The following is a 20,799-nucleotide window of genomic DNA, read 5'->3' as shown; positions in this document are numbered from 1 at the left end:
GCTTTGGAATGGGCCCTAGGTTTGAATCCCACCTCCATAATTTACTTGAACTGTGACCTTGGCCAAATTATTTAAGTTTGTTTACATCATATGTAAAATAGGATATCACTTCCCTTATGGAATTTATATAAGGATAAAAAATGAGATGATGAATACCACCATTCTAACCGTAGTGGATAGCGCCCAGAATGCTCAAAAACCTCTGTCAACGTTATTTGGAAATTTTCATTCTCTCCCTTTCTTCTCCTCTTCTACCCATGGTTGTCCCCATGAGCCAGTGTCAGTTCCTCCTCTCAGCATAGGAGCAAATTTCCTGGTCTCAGATGTTTTCAGGTTGCCCTGTCCTGTGACTCTGTGTTCTGAGGTGTAATGTCCTAGTCTACAAACATCTTCCTACTTGCCCATGGCCTAAAATTGTATGTTACTATGTCCTCCACCCAATTCATCTATTTTATTGTTTATATTATTGTACTTCAGTAAAACTGCTATTTAGGAATTCACATATGTTAACAGTTGTTTCTTAAGTAAATATAACTACCAGTAATTTACACAGCAGCTCATTGTACTAGACAATATACAAGTTTGTTTATAAATATTTTAGTGATCCTTCTCCTTGCATCCAGTAATCATTTTTGATTTTCATTTTCTATTTTCCTGTTTGATTTCTCTTTCTGTGTATAGATACATAATTACCTAACAAAAACCATAAGACTCTAAAAAGAAGGCATAGCATTCCGAATCTTAAGAATAAACCTTTTATAATTCAAATTTAGCAAAATTTTATGAGAAACAAGCTATTTAACATTTTTAAAAATGATTTATTTATTTATTACATATAAGTGTTTTGCTTGCATACATGCTGAATACCCACTGAGGTTCCTAATATCCACTGCAGTTCCTGGAACTGCAGCTGTGGATGGTTTTGACCTACCATGAGAGTCCTGAGAAGTGAACCCAAGTCCTCTGTAAAAATAACAAGTTCTCTTAACTGCTGAACTTTCTCTCTAACCATGGTATTTGATCATGTATGATTTTCAAAGTAAAACATAACCTACATTGCGGAAGCTTATAAGCCACAAACTTCTCAAAGTAAGAGTCCCCAGGTCCTGGCACCAGTTGATGACTTGTGACTCTTGCAGTGATGCACTGAGAAAGACCTACCTCCAGCTGTATGGCATCTCCATCAAGAATCAATAATCTTAACCTAGTCAAGAGGCAGCAGCAAGCAGCTACACACTGAGGGACCTTCTGTAAAAACTGACCTGTGTTCAAATATTTTGGGGATCCAGAAAGAGCTAGGGGTTAAAGAGGTCAAAGAAGTGCTGATTATTGTTCCAGACCAGAGACTGAAGGTGTGGCAAAGGAACCCATCACACCCTGTATTTCATCTTGGAGAGAAATAGCTACAAAGAGTATTGTTTTGACAAATGGTAGTATTTTGATATGGACCATGCAAAGATAATTACAGTAGGTCTGTATTAATTCTCTTAATTTGAAGTTGTACCCTGCTTTATAAAAGGAGAGGCCTCTCATTAGAACACAAAACTGGAATGTTTATGTATGAAGATACAGTGTATCTAGCCTACACCCAAAGTATCATGTGTATAACATCTTGAACTTCTATTAAAATAATACAGGAATGTTAGAATGTAAATAACTCACGACTCCGGGTAAAAATATGAAATTACTTTATACTCTTGTAACTTTTCTGTAAAAGCTCAATTACAACACAATTAAAAATAATAAAAATACGAGACAAAGAACATTGTCAGTCCAGAGGATAAAAGTTTTTCAAGGATTTTTAACAGTGGTAGATTTACTAGTTTTCTGTGATTTGGAACAAAATTTCACTTGACAAAGTCAACTTACTGTGTATAAAAAGTGTGTGTGTGTGTGTGTGTGTGTGTGTGTGTGTGTGTGTTGTGTGTTGTGTGTGATTTATGTATATTTGCCATGTGTGTGTAAGTTCGGTATGGTGTATGTGACCTGTGTATGGTGTATTGTATGTGTGGTATGTGTGTAGTGTATGTGTGGTTTAGGTGTGGTGTGTATTTGCATTTATGTGCACACACATGCTTGCAATGGAAATGTGGAGGATGGAGGCTGGCAAGGATGTCTCTCCTCCAGTGCAGTCCACCTTATGTTTTGAGGCAGGGTCTCTTACTGATCTGGGAGCTTGGCACTTTGAACAATAAGTCCCTGGGATCTCTTTGCATCACCCCACCCCTCAAGTTCTCAGCACGGGGGTTCCAAGCATATACCAGAATGCCTGCCTTCTGTGTGGGTGCTGAAGATATGAACTTAGGACTTTATGCTTGCCCAGTGAGCATGTTTCCTGACCCGAGAAGATATAATATTAAAACATTTTTACTACAGAAATGCTGCATACTTACTTAGGAAACTTTGGAACTTATATAAAATAAAAATTTGAAAAGGACCTTCTGAAGATTATAGTTTGCTAAATTCTTCCCATTTTGCGATTTCTGAACTGTGTCCATTTCTATGGTTTTCCTGGTATTGTAAGAATTAAGACAGTAGAAGAAAATAAAATAGACTCAGTTTGCCTTAAAACAGCAAAAGCAGACTTTTGGTCTGAGAGATTGGTGCCTTCAATACCTGGCTCAGTAACTGAGGGTCCAGGAGAATAGATTGTGGAGTTTGAGAATGGCTTTCATAGTCAAGGGCAGGGATAGAGAGGGTATGGCTTTGCCAGGCCCAGAAACTGCTTTTCAGGATAAACTGGTTTGATGGTGCAGGGTGGGAGGAAGCAGCTGTTTCTGTGCTCTGGGCTGCAGTCTAATAGCTTGGTTGGATGGTCTGCTTTACCACCTCTGGGCTCCAGGTTATGTGATGAGGTTGGCTGTTTTCTGGAACTCCATGGCAGGGGCAGTTTTCTTAAAGTCTTGGGCCTGTTTTATGCCCATGGATTTGGGGTGGGGAATACCCTTTAGGTATCAAATCCAATGTCAATGTCACTTTGAATAGGATGCTAATAATCCCATTGAAGAAATGTGCTATGCTTTGCCTATTAATGTATGTTTTTTAGTCTGTATCAGTAATACTATATATATATATATATATATATATATATATATATATATATGTGTGTGTGTGTGTGTGTGTGTCTGTGTGTGTGTGTGTGTGTGTGTGTGTAAAATGTATACATGGATGTATAAATTTCAAGCAGTTTAATGTTCCGTTGTCAAGGTAACAAAGTTAAAATTAGCAAATAGTTTACACAGTGTTCACACACTGACAATTTGTTTTGACAGGCTTGTTTACAGGTGAATATTTAATATTCTTCAAATATTCTATAAATGTAATGATAACTTTCTCCAAAAACCATTTTCTATATTTTTCCAAGACTCAGTATTTGCCATTTTCCTTCAGAACATATCCATTCTATTTGAAAGTTTCAAGTCCCTTAATCAAGGGAGTCTAAGCTTCAGCGCATCACATTAGCATTCTGTACCTGGAGGAGCTGAGATTTACAAATCAAACATCACTGGCATGGTTTGCACATATTTGCCTACAAGTGCCAAAGTCATCTGGAATCACATATTCTTAATGCGTTTTTATAGTTTGTGTCTAGCATCTAGAAAAATATCATTTGTATAAATTCTTAGATGTACATGGTTTGATAGCATGAAGAATTGCACATTGAGTGATCAGTTATTTCACTCTTTACAGAGAACACTTTCATCCTTAGTAAGTATTTACTGAGTGTCCTATGTGTGTAAACATTATCCCCAGTGCTGAGTGTAGAAGGATGCATAAATTCTGGCCTCTGTTCTCACAGAATGAAGAACATCAATGGCCATGAACTTAAGTAACTTGCAACAGTCTAACAATGAGCCCATTATTATTTGTTGGTAGCTATATGACTTAAACAAACTGTCTTTATTCTCTTGTCCTAAATAGAGAACATAGCACAAGTTGATAAATTTTGGGAGGAGGGGCTATATGATTTCATTAACTGTCCTTTATGTCCTGCAAAAAGCATTGAATATTTAAAGCATGACCTTAGATACTTTTAAGAGATTTAGTTTTCTTTATTTTTTATTTATGTTTCTTAGGTAATCTTGTGATTTTGTGTGCATATGCATGTATATTTTTAATGAACTCCTTGTGTGGATTTGTAGGTTTCTCTGTGACAATTCTATATACGTGTTCATTATTTAAATTCTCTGTCTTTGGCTCATCCATTTGACTGACCCTGGGCCTTTTATCCAAGTTTCTTTCTTTTAATCCATCACTTCTCATTATCTCCATGAGTGAAACAGAACATATAACAGGTGTCCTTGCTGACTCTAGGTTATGATGACCTCCTTTATTTGTACTTTATTTTATTTAAATTAGAAACAATCTTATTTTACATATCAATTCCAGTTTCCTCTCCCTCCCATCCTCCCATGCCCCCCCCACCAATTCCCCCATCCCACCTCCCATCCACTCCCCAGGGAGAGTGATGCCTTCCATGGGGGACCATCAATGTCTGTCACATCATTTGGGGCAGGGTCTAGCCCCCCCCCCAAGTCCATTCATACATTAAGGGATAAATACTGGTTCCACCACCAGGTTCATACACTGCTCAGGCCTCCTAGCTGACACCCACATTCGGGGGGCCTGGTTCGGTCCTATACTGGTTCCCCAGCTGTCTTGCTGGGGTCCATGAGCTCCCACTTGCTCAGGTCAGCTGTTTCTGTGGGTTTTTCCAGGATGGGCTTGACCCCTTTGCTCATCACTCCTCCCTCTCTACAACTGGATTCCAGGAGTTTGGCTCAGCTGTGGGTCTCTGCTTCTGGTTCCATCAGCTACTGGATGAAGGCTCTAGGATGGCATTTACCATAGTCATCAATCTCATTTCAGGGGAAGGGCATTTAAGGTAGCCTCTTCACTATTGCTTAGATTCTTAGTTGTGGTCATCATTGTGACCTCCATTTTTTTTTTGAGAATTACATATTCCTTATTTGTTGCTGGAAATTTAATTCTCTTCATCTCCTAGACCTGCCTATCTTCCTGACTCTATTGGACAAGCAGTGTTTTATTTATCAATCAATAAGAGAAACATATATACAGAAGAACATCCCCCATTGCATCTTTATGAGTTAATAATACTCAACTATATATATCGGCTATAAACCACACTTTCTCTATCCATGATGCTGATGGAAACTTAGCCTGATCTCCTAGACTTCAACAGAACCATAATAAACATGAATGTGTTGGTATTTCCATTGTATTCTGATTTCATTTCCTTTGAAAATAAACCCAGGAATTACCGCAAAGATTTTTGATAAACAAATGATGTTGAGGGAGTTGTAAAAGAGGCTTTGTATGACATCACTTTATTTGCCTTCTTTGACCTTGTTTTGATATTGTTTTTGAGCACAAAAGAATAAAAATTGGTTCTTTATTTTCTAACACATTGTCTCTTACCCATGAATAATGGAATCCATGAATCTGATAAATGCAAATTATTATTGTTCAAATTATTATTGTAGAGTGGTTTGGAGTTTCACTGCTAGTCTTGTATCTAGCTACTGTCATTTCATTTCTATATCCATAAATCCTTTATTGTTTTATTCTTATCTGAGGTGGAAAATGGAACATATGTGGTACTTTGTCCAGCCTAGGAGGTAGAGTATCTCACCTTCCAGGAATTGAGTTATAATCTGTGAAACAAGAATGAACAGAAGATTATCTCTCCCACTCTCAGTTTTTCCAAGTTGCCTGTGGTTCTTTGTCTGGGCTTGTGATCCATGAAATTTCTCTTTCCCATGTTAGCATGTCCAATAGTGTTTTCTTTACATAGGCAGTCATGTTGATGTACCTTGTGGATGCAGCTTCAAAAACATTTCTAGGAGACTCAGTCTCACAGAAACTTCCTGTTCTTCTAGTACCTACAATCTTTCTGCTCCATCTTACGCTATGATTCTTGAGCCTTCAATTCAGAAGCTGTCTTACAGACATATCAGTTGGAGCTGGTATTTTCATGTGTTCTCTGCAGTCTGATCAGCTGTGGTTTTCTGCAATGGTCTCGGTCTATTGCAAACAGATGCTTCCTTGAGAAGAATGAGACCCATATTCATCTGTGGATTAGTAAAAGATGTAGATGTAGGTTCTCCATGATCCGTGATTTCACTGGCCCCAAGTGCTTAGCTATGTTTCCAGTACCAAGAATGCTTTTCCTCTTGTTAGGGCAGACTTTGAGTCTATTTAGAGAGCTGTTGGCTATCACCAGAGTATAATATGCCACTACTGCATCCTTAGAGCTATTATGCCATGCGGGCCATCATGGTGGTTCATAGGCATCACACCTGGGCAGGGCCCCCTTATGCTTTCCTTCTTTAACAGCACTTTCTGGTACTATGAAAGCAAGTTCTCAGAGATGAGACTTCCAGCTCAGATCCAGCTCAGATCCTTGGAGTACATTTCTTAATGATATGGAAATCAACCTTAAACAGTGTCACTGCATAATCTTCTCCACATGTTTCTATGGTATTCTGTTACAGAAAAGCACAACACCTACATTAAACTCCCATGGTAGGTCATACTATCATATGCTGATTCTTCAAGTAGACCAATAAACCATACTGAATCATATTGATGCTTTAATTGTTCCTGATTTCTACCTTAAAACTGTCTCTATACAGTATTAATAAATTTAATGCCAGGCGTTGGTGGCTCATGCCTTTAATCCCAGCACTCAGGAGGCAGAGGCAGGTGGGTCTCTGTGAGTTCAAGCCCAGCGTGGTCTCCAGAATGAGTGCCAGGACACTCTCCAAAGCTATACAGAGAAACCCTGTCTCAAACAAACAAACAAACAAACAAAACAATATAAATAAATTTAAAGATAGAAAAATTATAGTTATTTCAATTATTCTCCAGGAGCATAGAGTATCTTTTCATTGTCTAATCTTGTCTGTTATTTTCTCTGTCAATATCTTGAACTTTCCACTATAGGAGTCTTTCACATCACAATTGGATATATTCCTAAACACTTAATTTTTGTAGCTATTTTCCATGGGGTATTTTTTCCAAATCTCTTTCTCTTAAGAGTACAATACTGATATAAATGATGGGTACTGTTTTTACATTTATCTTGGACCCTACTACTTTACTGTGTTTATTAATTCCAAGAGTTTTCTAGTAGAATCAAGTAAAGAATTACATTATCTGTAAATAGGGATAGTTTAATTTCTTCCTTTCCTATTTTTATTCCATTTATGTCTTTCTATTGTCTAGCTGGCATAGCTAAGACTTCAGGAACTATATTGAATAAAAGAGAATAGGTATCCTTGCCTAGTATTTTTATTTTAAATGAAATGCTTTTAGTTTGTATTAATTTAGTACAATATTGATTATAGGCTTGTTCATTACTGACTGTAACCTGTTCAGGGCAGCAGTATGCCTAACATAGTGAAAGTAATGAGAGCATACATCACACATACTCCCAGGGCCATGCCCAGAGTTATGCAGCAAACTGTGCAAAGGTCCTTGCCAAGTGGGTCAGGGTCTCTAGGGTCTTGCCTCAAATAGAGCCATTTTTGATAGTCTCAGGCCTTGTTTCCTGAAGAAGTCACATGACTTCTCCCACACCCCCTAAGTCTTGCCAAAAGGGACAAAAACACACATTGGAAAAAGTTAGCCTGCTCAACAAATGGTGCTGGCAAAACTGGATTTCTACTTTTGGAGAATGAAATTAGATTCTTTTTTTTGCCTTGTCAATTCCAAATGCACCAAAGACTCCATTTAAAAAACTGTAACACTGAAACATTTAGAAGAAAACATAAAATATAGACTTTGAGATATTGGGGTAGTCAAGAACTTTTTGAACAGAGCACCAGGAGCACAGGAAATAGCCACCAGTGCAGCAGATAGGCCTACATGAAAGTTAAACATTTGTGTCCAGCAAAGAAAACACTCAGTAGAGCACACAGACAGCCTGGGGAATGGCAAAAAACTTCACCAGCTACACTTCAGATAAGGGGCTAATATCCAGGATTAGCAAAAAATTGTACAAATTAAATACCAAGGGAATAAAACTGCCAATCAACAAATGGGCAAATGAACTGAATTCACAATTTTCAGATAAGAAACACAAATGTCCAGTAACTATTTTTAAAAGTGTTCAATATTCTTAGCCCTCAGGGAAAATTAAATTGAAACTTTGAGATACCACCTCACCTCTGTCAGAATGACTATTATTGAGAAATCTGATAACAAATGTTGGAAGGGATATGGAGAGAAAAGAACTCTTATTTGCTGTTGGTTGTGGTGCAAATTAACAGTCATTATGGAAATCAGTTTGGAAATTTCTCAAAACCTAAAATAGAGCTACCATATGACCTAGCTATTTCACTATTGAGTACATATAGAGGGAACTTCATACCCTACAATAGGGACATTTACACCACCATATTTATTGATGTTGGATTCATTAAAGCAAGAAATTGGAATCAACCTAGTTTTTTATTGATAGATGAATGGATAATGAAAATTTGTATACACACACACACACACACACACACACACACACACAAACACATTTCATTATTCTTTTTATTCTGAAGTACCACTGCTGCTTCAAAATGGCTGTTCTAACTGCAAAAAAGTTTATTGAAATGCTAGACTTTGTGTGTGAGCTTTTTTATTTCTACATTTTGAGTAATAAAGCTTACAAATATATATATAAAAAATACTTGTCCTCAATTTTCAACACATGTGCTTTGCTGAGATATAAAAGGCTTTATGAGATTGGTTTATGTACTTACTTTTTTCTTTACTTCAAAATATTTTAACTTTTAGTAAATATCTCTGCAAAACAAACAAAATTTGAAACTCTTTAGTTCATGTTGAGCTCTCTCTGTTAGAAGAGATGTAAAGTATTTCCAGAGTTGATTTCTTCAACTATGTTCTTGTTTGTGCTCTACCCTGACTTTGAAATTCTTCTTTGTTGTAAATCTCTTTTTTTTCCTTTTTGAAAATAGATTTTTTTCTAACATAACATATCATGATTGCCATTTCTCTTCCCTCTACTCTCCCCATTTCCCTCTCACCTTCCCTCTCATCTGGATCCATCCCCTTTCTGTCCCTTTAGAAAATAAACAGGCATCTAAGGGATAATAATTGATATGATATGATATATGATATAATAAAACAAAAACCCAACACATCTAATAGGCCAAAATAAATAGAAGGAAAAGGCACAAGAAACTGATATAGATGCAAAGACTCACTTGTTCACACACTCAGAAATCCCATAAAAACACTAAACTGGAAGCCATAATATATACTGAAAAGATGGGTAGGGTAGAAAGAAGGAAATATATGTAAATAAATAAAAATATATAAAATTAAAAATGAAAGCCCTGACATGACAGTATGAGACAAGGAACCTGTAAAGGTTCTGTTGAGTTTGCTTTCTGTTGGTTATCTACTCCGGGCATGCAGCCCATCCTCAAGAGTGGTTTGTTTTGCCAGTGAGACTCCTTTGGAGAAAATTAAATTTTCATTTGCAACTGCTTATCAGTTGTATATAGCTTCTGAGGTAAGGGTAGACTCATGTGTCCACTTCTCAGTTCTAGGACTCTATCTTGTGCAGACTTGTGCAGGTCCTGTGTGTGCTCCCTTATCTCTGTGAGTTCATATGCGCTTTGATCCTGTTGACTTACAGGGCCTTGTTTCCTTGGTGTCTTCCCCTCTGGATCTTATAGTCTTTCTGCCTCCAAGGTTCCCTGGACCCCAAGGAAAGAGATTTGTATGGAGATTTTTCAATTTAGGCATGAGTTTTCTAAGGTCTCTCACTCTCTTAATATTACTCTCTTCATACTGTATTTGTTCCCATCTGCTGCAGGAAGAAGTTTTCTGATGATGGTAGAGCAAGGCACTGATCTGCCTTCCTGGTCAGTGTCTGAAAGTCTTTCATCTTCCTTGATCTCTCCTAAACTTCCAGAGGCTCATTTTCTGACTCTTATTATAACAAAATCTTACTGATGTTGAAGAGAACACAACACAGAATCAAAGTCCATTTCATATCATTCTTATTTTCCTATTGAAAATTAGCTTTTCTTACTTTGTTCAACAGACTTTTATGGAAGTAATATTCTCTCTTATTATGTATTCAGTCTGGAAGCCTTGGTAGCCCATTTTCCAATCTGCACTAGTTTGAAAGGTGTCATCTTGAAGGTTACTTAAGATTAAAATCCTTAGTTATGGTATTATTTCCTAGGTCATCATACTTCAACAAATACTGACTTTATTTTTAGTAGATTCTAGTTTTCAGTTGTGGCTCTCCAAATGCTTCACTTGTCAAGGGCTTTCCTCTCTCTTCAAATTTCTCAATCCACTTCCAGAGCTTTCCATAATTTCTTCTCTAACACTGTTAGGGTTAATGTAATTGTTGGCTTAGCACAGTCTATAGTCACCGGAAAGGGATTCTCAAAGAGGGATTGTCTGGATCAGGTTGGTTTATATGAGATTATCTTGATTGTCTTGACTGATGTGTGATGTCCAAGCCTGAAAGTAGGTGGAACCATTTACTAATTTGGGGCTCTGAACTACAGAGGAATAGGGAAAATTATTTGAGTAGCAAATATGGGTGCACTCATTTCTCATTGTGACTGTGAATGTCATGTGACAGGCTGCTTTAAGTTCTTGCCATCTTGACTTCCCCACAACAGTGACTCTAACCTGGAAGTGTGAGCTAAAATAAACCATTTCTCCTTTAAGTCACTTTTGCTTTTGTTATCACAATTACAGGAAAGAAAGTAGGACAAATATTAACAAGCTTTTACACTTCAGTACTGAGTTATTTCTCAGATTTTTTTAGATCTGTATCCTGGACAATGAGTTGAGTCTCAAATTGAGTCATCTAAAATGTAACTCACCATTCCCTAATCAGGCCTTGCATACCATCCTTCTAATTTCCATGTTTTAGCATTTCCCATGTATGGAGAAGATGAGAAAACTGGTCATTGTGCTTTATATAAATCATTTATGTTAATCCCTAAAGTCATTTGTATTTCATCAATAAGTTCCTAAGACCAGAACTGGCCAATTGAGGTGTCTAATGAGTTTACCTAAGAACAGGAAATCAGTCTGCTTAAATCAGATGCTGAATCCATATATTTTCACACTATGTTGACAGAGTGGTAACTATTATTTACTTTATAATTTATTTATTATTTTTGTGTGTATGTATGTGTATGAATGCAGGTGTATGGGTGCCATGGCAAACAGGTGATGGTCAGAAGACAACTTCCAGAAGTCATTTCTCTTCTTCCCCTATAGGATTGAACTCACAGCACCAGGCTTACTTGGCAAGCACTTTACCTATTGAGCCAGCTTGCAGCTCCCAGAGTGATTACCAGCAACAGAATAATCAAATAATATTCAGTTATGTTTTTGTTGTTGCATTTACCGAGGGAGGAAAATAGACAAATATACTTTGGAAAGACTACAAACCTTTGACATGAGCTTGATACATAAAAGGTTTCCATTGAATTTGGTTACTAACAGTTAACAACAACAAAACCTCTCTCCAAATTCTGAATTTAACCAAGGTCATGTTACCTAATAAACTAGGTATTTACTTTTGTCTCTAATGTTGAGTTCATGGTTAATATAGTTTTTCTCAGTGTCTATTGTTATAGTCAACAATTGGTACTCTGAGTATTGGGCTTCAGTGTTAATGTAAGCTTGATAAGTTAGGCAGACAATTCTAGAATTAATCAGATGATCAATGGGAGCAGTAACCAAACAGCACAGAGATGTCTCATGGTGTGTCAAGTGGGGATTAAATGATAGGTTGTATGGATTGTTTCTAAGGATGCAGCATTGTTAAGCAATTACACACTTAACAACTGTTGTTTAAGTACCATTTTATATAATTTGGACTGAATGAACTTGATAGATGAAAGCCCCGCTGAATTAAGGAATGATGATAGTCTCATTTTGGATGCTGTGTCACCCAGGTCAATAAGTTCCAACAACAATGAATACATTTACTTGGTACATTAAACATATCCATTTTCCAGCACTTCTTGTTTCTTTAACAAGTGTGTCTGGAGTCTGACCTGTGCTTTAGGGAGTTTCATCAGCCATGTGTGGAAGATGATGATATCAAAGACATAGCAGACTGTTCTCTGAGGCATTTTTTTCCATTTTTGCTATTTTTCTCAATTACTCTGAATGACAAGTTTAAAATCAAAAGAATCAAGATTTTTAAGTCCAAAAGCAAAGTAGCTCTAGCTCTTAGCAGAGGATTTGATGAAAGGTCTGTACTCAGTAGAAAAGGGAATGAAGAGGGCCTAGCTTTCTCCTAGTTTACTTACCTTGGAGTACAAATGACATTGTGGTTTTATTTGGAACTTTCAGGAAGGGGTCCAGATCACCATTTTTCAGGAAGCACAAAAGATGGGCCAGAAGAAGCCCATGTCTGCCTGCCCTGCAGAGAAGGCTGCTCCTTCTGTGCTGATGACCGCCCGTGCTTTGTCCAGGAGGATAAATACCTTCGGCTCGCTATCATCTCCTTCCAAATCCTGTGCATGCTGTTGGACTTCGTCAGCATGATGGTGGTCTACCACTTTCGCAAAGCAAAGGTAAACCCAGGTATTCTGGTCATGGCCTTTCTTTATACTAACAGTAACTCTCTCTCTCCCTCTCTCTCTCTCTGGAAATTGAAATCCATTAGCTTCCCAAGGAAAGAAGGGTTAATGATATTTTGTGTTAGTATTTCATTATAGAGAAGGTGCTTTCTGTTTAGCCTGAGGCTCTAAAGCTCCACTGCCCTAAAGAACTCTCCTTAGTGTAATTTCTTGGTGACCAGAGGACTTTGTGTTACCTCTATCCAGTGTGTCTTAATTTTTCTTATCTAGAAAGCCCTGTTGTGTTTTAGTTTTGATTTATTTCTCTTGGTAATATTAAAAGGTGCAAAGAATCAACCTATTTATTTTTAGCACATTATACTCCAGAAAAGAATTTATGAATAGTCTTGTATTACTGTCTGGGGATGATAGAAATGCTAAAACATCCAGGGCGGAGTTTTCTGGGGGAGTTTTTCCAGTGGCCAGAAATCAGTCACATGAAGCAAGCATTGTGTTAGAATGTTTGATTCTGTTGCTTTATAATAAGTTCCTAGTGACACTAGAAAAGACAATAAGTTTCCACCATTCTTGAATTCAAATGATTTCATCTTGAAAAAAATTGTTCAGATTGCTGTAGATTATAGAGATTTTTAAAATTACATGTCTCCACTAGAAATTTAACAAGAAAAGAATCCCTTTTGGATAATGTCTGCTACAAAGCCACTAGTTAATATTTTTAAGGCACAGTTAAGATTCTAATAAATTGTATCCACTATGCTAATGTTATGGATATTATTAGTTACTTTTAATAGCAGGCAACACAGTTTAAATCAAGCTTTGAGTCAGCAAGAAAATGCAAACATGAAATTTGCTTCCATTTTACTAGTATTCATCTTTCTCTTGAAAACACTGTGTTGATTTTATGTATAGTAAAATAGTAGGCTAATAGGTTTCCAGATAACATTTTTAAAAAGCAAGTCAGTAGCAGAGCCAGAATTGAAAGATCAAGTTAACAAACTGCTCTGAAATCTCTCTGATGGAATAAATTCATTACACAGTGGATACCACAGTCTTTATGAATTTTAATTGATTTTAATCATTAATGATTGCTGTGTTAAATAAGTCAGCAGTAAATGTGGGCAGAATGCATCATTGGGTACTTAGAAGTTTCCTATAGATAGTTCTGGCTGGACGAATGTCTTAATCTACGATAATGTTATTTCACAGTTATTAACCTTTCAGATATCCCTAGACCTTCTGAGGAAATGGGAAGCAGCTGACCAGAACCCCCCTTTTTACAGGGCTGCCATGAGAATGCATATCTCTACATAAAATTTTGAAGATATTTCTTGCACATTATCTAGTTTGAAGATTTACCTTTTGAAATCAGTTCTCTTAGAATGAGACATAATGAAATGAGCCTAAGTTAATCAAAGCAAGGAACACAGATCTTGCATATTGAAGAAAGGAATTGTTTGGTGATGTTTCCTATAGTGATTTCTCTCACCAAACTGGATTAGCTATAAAAGTAATAATACATTTCCAGTACAGAGACTCCATATGTATAGCATGTGGACTTTGGAATTACTCTTTAAGCATTTTTGTGTATCTTGGCATCATTTCTTTACCTAGTAAGGAAACCCTATGGGGCAACACTAACACTTTAAGTATTTCTCATTGTATTTTCTATTCCTGATAATTAAAAGGAAAAATATACTATTTTACCAATTTCATCTATTTTGAGAATTGTAGCATAGATGTAGCATGACAATTGTCAGTCATATCATTTAAAATTAAATTCCATCTCAGTCTCTCCTTGACTGTTTTCCTCCTATGATACATTAAACCCCAAACATTGATCCAAAGTGTAACATAGATGTAAATGGAAGAGTCATACATAACTAAGAGTATTATTTTAGATGGAAACATGAGTGGAAATCTTCATGGCTTTGGGTTACTCAACTTTTTAAAGATATATCATAAAACTCACAAATATAGAAGAACAAAATGATGAATTATACTTCATGAAAATTGAGACTTTAGGCCATAAAAATAAACAACCCATAGAAGAGCAGAAAACTATTATAAAATGCATAAGCAATACTCATAAATTAATAATAAAAATAAACTTTAAAATGGAGAAAGTATCTGAATAGGCATTTCTTAAAAAATGTATGACATTCCAATGAACACATGAGAAGAAGCTCAATAATATTAGTTATTAGAAAAATACAAATCAAGTCTGTAATACCCACTAATGTAGCTAAAATATTTTTTTAAATTCTATTAACAAGTGATGAAAATATAGAAAAAAATTGAAAACATCCCATTTATTTCTACTGCAGATGCAAAAGTGTGCTCAGATTGGGAAGCATCTTGGTAATCTACAAAGTTTAAAATATTGTACAATATGATACAAGTATTGTATTCTTAATACATGTCTATACAGAAACGCAAATAAATGTTCATAAAAGTGTCATCCACAACAGCTAAATGATGAAAACCACCAAGATACCCATCAATTTATACAAATGAGTAATTAAGTATGATATTTTTGTATAATGGAATACCATTTGTCTTGACCCCTTTGCTCATCAATCTTCCCTTTCCGCAACTGAATTCTTAGTAGATCAGTATTTATCCCTAGCAAAAGAATGGACTTTGGGAGCCCATTCAACATAGAGGGATACTCTCTCAGCCTAGACACATGGGGAGGGCCTAGGCCCTGACCCAAATGATATGACAGACTTTGAAGATCTCCCATTGAAGGCCTCACCTTCCCTGGGTAGCAGAAAGGGGGTGGGATAAGGAGTTGGTAGGGGGCAGGGAAGAGGGGAGGAAGAGGGAACTGGGATTGACATGTAAAACAAGCTTGTTTCTAATTTAAATAAAAAAGAACTTTTAAAAAATTTTAAAAGGAATACAATTTGTCAAGGAAAAGGATTATTTATCAATACATGGAGTGATATGAATGAACTTTAAAATGCTAAGTAGGAAAACAGCTGTAAAAGACATTATGTTGTTCGATTGCATTCATCATAAATAAGCAAATTCATTGGCCCCAGAAGTAGATTAGTAGTTACCAGGGGCTACCAGAAAAGAAGAATGGAGAGGGACCTCTAATGAGATTAGAACTTCTTTCAAAGTGATACAAGATTCCAGAATTTTAAAGGCATTTATATATAACCCATCTCCAGAAACAGTGATGAGACAATTCATCAATTATTGTAGAATTAGCCTTAACTAGGTACTGATATTTCATTATTACACTTACAAGATATTTACAAGATTAGCAATTAATGTGTGTTTCTTACCTGTGGGTCTACATGTGACATTTAAACAGTTGAAAACAATAAGGATTTGGAAGGTGCAGTCCTGGCTCTGAAGCACACACATGAGGTTCATGGTCATTCACACACTAATTGATTCCAAAACCATAACTATTCATCTACTTCTACATGGCCTTTGTCTGAAAAGAGATATTAAATGTACAATTAAACTAAACTCAGAGTTATTTACCTATTTATAGCAGTGTCTTTTCTAGGAAGGTTTAATTTTCCTTCAAAATGAGAGCTATGGAGATCTCTCCTGGCTATCAATTGTTAAGCCATTGAGGATATTTAGAAACTAAAGCCATTGAGGATATTTAGAAACTAGACTCATGCTGTTCATAGTCTTCTTACTAAATAAACAATTTAAAAGTTCATAATATATGAATAAGTGTGTTTGCTCTTTTCCCAGTTTTCATTTGGAAAGAGAAACATTGTTTTTCAGAACTAGAATCATGTCATATAGAAAAATACCAAGACCCCAAGAGTTTGTTAGTTGCTCAAGTTAGTACAGCTGGGTTGGGAAATTATATATTTGTGGTTTATTGTGTTCTATGCAACGGCATATGCACTTTCAGGAGATGAATAGAATATAGTCATATTAAAATTAGAATAAAGATATTAGTGAAAGTAGCTGGTGAGGTTAAGATAGGAATTAGATTCTTTGAGGTCAGAGTTATGGCTTCAACCATTGTTGAAAAGACACTGAGCTGGAGAGATTGGTCAGAGGTTAAGAGCACCAGCTGCTCTTCCAGAGGACCCGGGTTCAATTCTCAGCACCCACATGGCAGCTCATAACAGTCTGTAACTCCAGTTCCAGGGGATCAGACACCCTCCCACAGACATACATGCAGGCAAAACACCAATGTACATAAAAAAACGAATCAATAAGAAAAAGGAGAAAGAAAAGTCAGAGACAACTGGGAATATTTTAGCAGCAGCATGGAATGAAAATGCGCAGTGTGCCCCAAACTACAAACCAACCAGGGCTCTGAGCACACACCTGAGCTCTACACTTATTCCCATGCTGATCGACTTCTTGAATAATGTCTCTTCTGTGGATCATCATATAGAGAGGTTATAAAATATAAAAAGTGGCCACACCCTTCCATGGAGCAGAACAGTAATCCCCACAGCCCTTTCTGCTTATTTGCCTTGATTGAAGTGTGAGTGTCTGAGCTCCACAGTGCACACTGCTCTTCAATGCTTAGTCTCTGTTAAACTTTTCCTCACTTGGTAAAACACTTGACAGAACATTTTAGGGGAGAGCATATGTGGCTGTGGGTCACATTTTCAGATGAGCAGTCAGTCATAGTGGAGAAGAGACCATGATGCTGGTGTGTGTTCATATGGTGGCAGACCAGGAAATGAAGAGGTATACCACAACTAAGGTCAGCATAATAACCTTCATGGGCTTGCCCCTCTCCTAATCTCCCTCTCCTAAAGGACTCATGGTCTCTGAGTAGTCCTTCAGCTGACTGCTGGGTGGTCAAAATCTAAACCTGTGGGGGGACACTTCATATTCAAACCATAACAGTAATGAATAGTGAGGAGTCTACTAAGAGACACACACCTTAAGAGAAACACACTGTTTCATCTATAGGAGCTACACTGAGGGAGAGATGGAGGTGCCTGGTTACAGAGGCACCTCAGTTTGTTTCCCACTACCTCTGTAGTTTACACCAAACACGATTTAACATGTCTTAATTGCTGGTAGTGTGTATTTGCAATATTTCATTTAGGGCCACTAGACATGGAACATCTTAGAGCTTCAGCCTCTCTTATTTAAAGTGGACCACTTTTGTGAACAAACAGAAATAACCACACTGAGAAGTCAAAAATACAGGAAAATGTTAGTTGTATCAAACCCAGCACAGACCAAATCACTGCAATGGTAGTGGTTGTGCTCTCAACTGAAGCAGTAAGTATTCACACTAAGAGACCCAATTCGGTTCAGAGACTAGACTTGACAGGTAGTCTGGTTCCAAGTACATTCATTTGAACAAAGTTAACCTTCTCCAAATTCAAAAGAACAGCTCTCCAGAATTCTCTATCAAATGACTAACAATCAGGGGTCAACAACTATTCTAACATCTTTTTTTATGGCATAACTGTGATTCTAATCTGCTCCTGGATAATGCTTACAGGCTAGGATCCTAAAGAGTTAATGAACTCTAACTCTCCAGAAACACTTGGGAAACAATTCATACATCTGTGCCTATATCTTTGCCTAAAGATTCAATGTGCCAGTAAAACATAAATGGTTTTGAAACTAGTGAATTCCTACAAAGCAATGGCAATATTACAACAGTTTTTGAAAAAGATCTTAATTTTAAATATTATTGAATTATTTCTTCTTCATTTTTACCAAACATTGTGACAAGTAACATATTTTCTTATTAGATATTCCACACAGAGAGTATGGTTGGTTACAGCTTAGTAATTTCAAATGTGCGTAGGATTTACTGAGTGGAGATTACAGTAGAAGAAGATACACTGGAAAGAAGGGTGGCTTAGACTTACTCTGCCAATCTCAGCATGCTCTTATTTTTTAGTACAACAAAGAAAGAAATAGGAAAGTTTAAAAAAAAAAGAGTGTACTGTGGTTGATACTTTCCCCTTCCTATAAAAGTTCTTTCTTAACTTAGAATTGACATGGGAATTGATAATGATGGCACTTTTTGATTTGGAAATTGAAGTGTTTAATATAACATGTTAACTGATTTTTGATGTTCTATTGCCTATCTTTATAAAATAAGGAGGGATAGAGATATCACTTAGTTGCTGTGAAATGTCTGAAAATTTACCTTTCAATGTGGTGACATGAAATATATGGGATGACTGTCACCTCTGTCCTCAGAAAACACACCTTCCATCCCTGCTCACAATGTGTATCCTGGTGGATTTTATCAACAAGAAATACTTCAGGAGCTCTGGGTGGAACTTAGTCCCACAGCTCCAGTGCAGAGTTTCATGTGGAAGCATTTGCAACTAACCTTTTCCTCAAGCTGTATTTAGTACTGACTGGGTTCTTTATATATACACAATATACAAACAGTTAAAAGAGAAGTTAGAAAAATTATCTGAACCATATCTAACAATAAAGGATTAGTAACCTTAATCTAAAAATATTCCCCCAAACATGTGGTGGTTTACTATTTATGATATATTAAAGTTTGCCTGAGAATTCAGAAAGCAAAGTCAGCCTCAAGCTATAGAGATCAGGCAGCAGTGGTGGTACATACCTTTAATCCCTGGATTAAGGAGACAAAGGCAGATGGATCTCTCTGAGTTCGAGGTCACCCAGAGGTACATGATATTGAATCAGTCTAAAAGAGTAACAGAGCTCACTCCTTTAATCCCGACACTAGAGAAGTATAAAAGATAGGATCAGGGTCTTCAGTAGTCAGACTCAGGTTTCTCCAGCCATGTTGAGGAGTGCATAGCAGTCTGGGATTGCAGTTTGGGGTTTGGTAGATCCAGGATTGCCTTTCAGTCTGACGTAGAGCATTGGCTGGCTGCTTTGCTTTTCTGATCTTCAGTTTGAAGCTTTAACCCCAATATCAGTCTCTGGGTCTTTTATTTATTGCGTTACACAAACAACTCAAACCAAAACACCCTTTAGGTTCAAGAAGAAAAGAAAATAAAGAAAAAACCTTCACCAGAATGTATTAAGAATATATAAGAATAAAATACAAAAATATATTCTTATTTTCATGAGTAGTTATTGAAATTCACTGAAAGAATTGCACTTTTTATGAACACAATTCTCTGAGTTGGTGACAGTATTAGGAGCTAGGATTTCCATCATTGGTGATAGTTGTATCAACTGTAGAGCATTTAGCTGAAATTGGGTGTCACTTAAAAATTCATAGTATTTTCAGTAAACTACTAAAATCTGCCCTAAAAATCATATATTTGCATAAATATTTCCCAAAATGTTCACACACACAATATACTTAATTTGACTTCTCATCCTATCAAGCAGACGAACTCTGGGTGAAATACTACTGCAACATTACATCATCACCTCCTGACACTGATGGTCATTGCAGGCTGTCCACTTCCTAGACACCATGCTTTAGCACAGGCTAGTGTTTAGCCTTATCCCTTCTCTTATGTCTGTCACAGTTCCTCACTGCTGTCATCCTGTTCCTTATTTCCATTCATAAGTTATTCTCTGAGCATCTATTGAGGGTTTAGGATTACTCATATTTGGAATACAGCAAGACCAAAGTAGGGTGTCATAAAATTAAATGATGTAATTTGACAGCAAATGACTTGGAGCCATGGAATTCTTAGTCATTTTAAGTGAGGAATCATTCTCAATTCATGTTTAGATAAATCTAAGTTTGAAAAACCAAGAAGTTGGTCCAAACTTGGAGAAGCTGGGATTTGTATTTACCTGTTTGAATTATAGCCCACTCTGTCTCTTTATTACTCAGTCAATATGTATACTGTCACTCATATACTTACAAGGAAATTTGATTTAAATTAAAAAGAAAACACAACCAGCCCTGGTCCCATTTAGAATGTGAATACATGAATTCTGTTTTTCTCATTTCATCTGTTCCTGCAAATGTTAAATGTCCTGCTATAAGTTTATGTCCGGTTCCTGCTATGTACATACTAATGAACTAAACAAATCAAATCTTTCCTTGGTAAGAACCATATTCATTGGCTCGACTCATTCATGTTGCATGCTTTATGCTTTAACCCAAGAGGAAGAAGATAAAATAGTTTGTGCATTTGTGTATGTGTATGTCAGAGTGGTGGTATGGTAAACATTATGAGAAGGGTAGCTCAAAATAGCTTACCCGAAGGATCTGTTTCTTTGTCTGCTTCTTTAAAAATATCATTTAAATAACCTCATACTCCAT

The 20,799-nt window shown here is 36.6% G+C and overlaps 1 protein-coding gene across 1 annotated transcript in view; it reads left to right on the top strand.

The window, feature by feature from the left end:
- Positions 1 to 20,799, top strand: part of Gpr158 (G protein-coupled receptor 158) — a 182,771-nt gene that overhangs the window by 8,039 nt on the left and 153,933 nt on the right. Inside the window, exon 3 of the mRNA XM_035441709.1 lies at positions 12,382 to 12,605. Coding sequence (XP_035297600.1) covers positions 12,382 to 12,605 — 224 coding nt within the window. The remainder of the gene's footprint in view (positions 1 to 12,381; positions 12,606 to 20,799) is intronic.

Source organism: Cricetulus griseus, chromosome 3 (assembly GCF_003668045.3).
Source record: "Cricetulus griseus strain 17A/GY chromosome 3, alternate assembly CriGri-PICRH-1.0, whole genome shotgun sequence".
Taxonomy (NCBI): Eukaryota; Metazoa; Chordata; class Mammalia; order Rodentia; family Cricetidae; genus Cricetulus; species Cricetulus griseus.
This window is presented reverse-complemented; position numbering and strand designations above follow the sequence as displayed.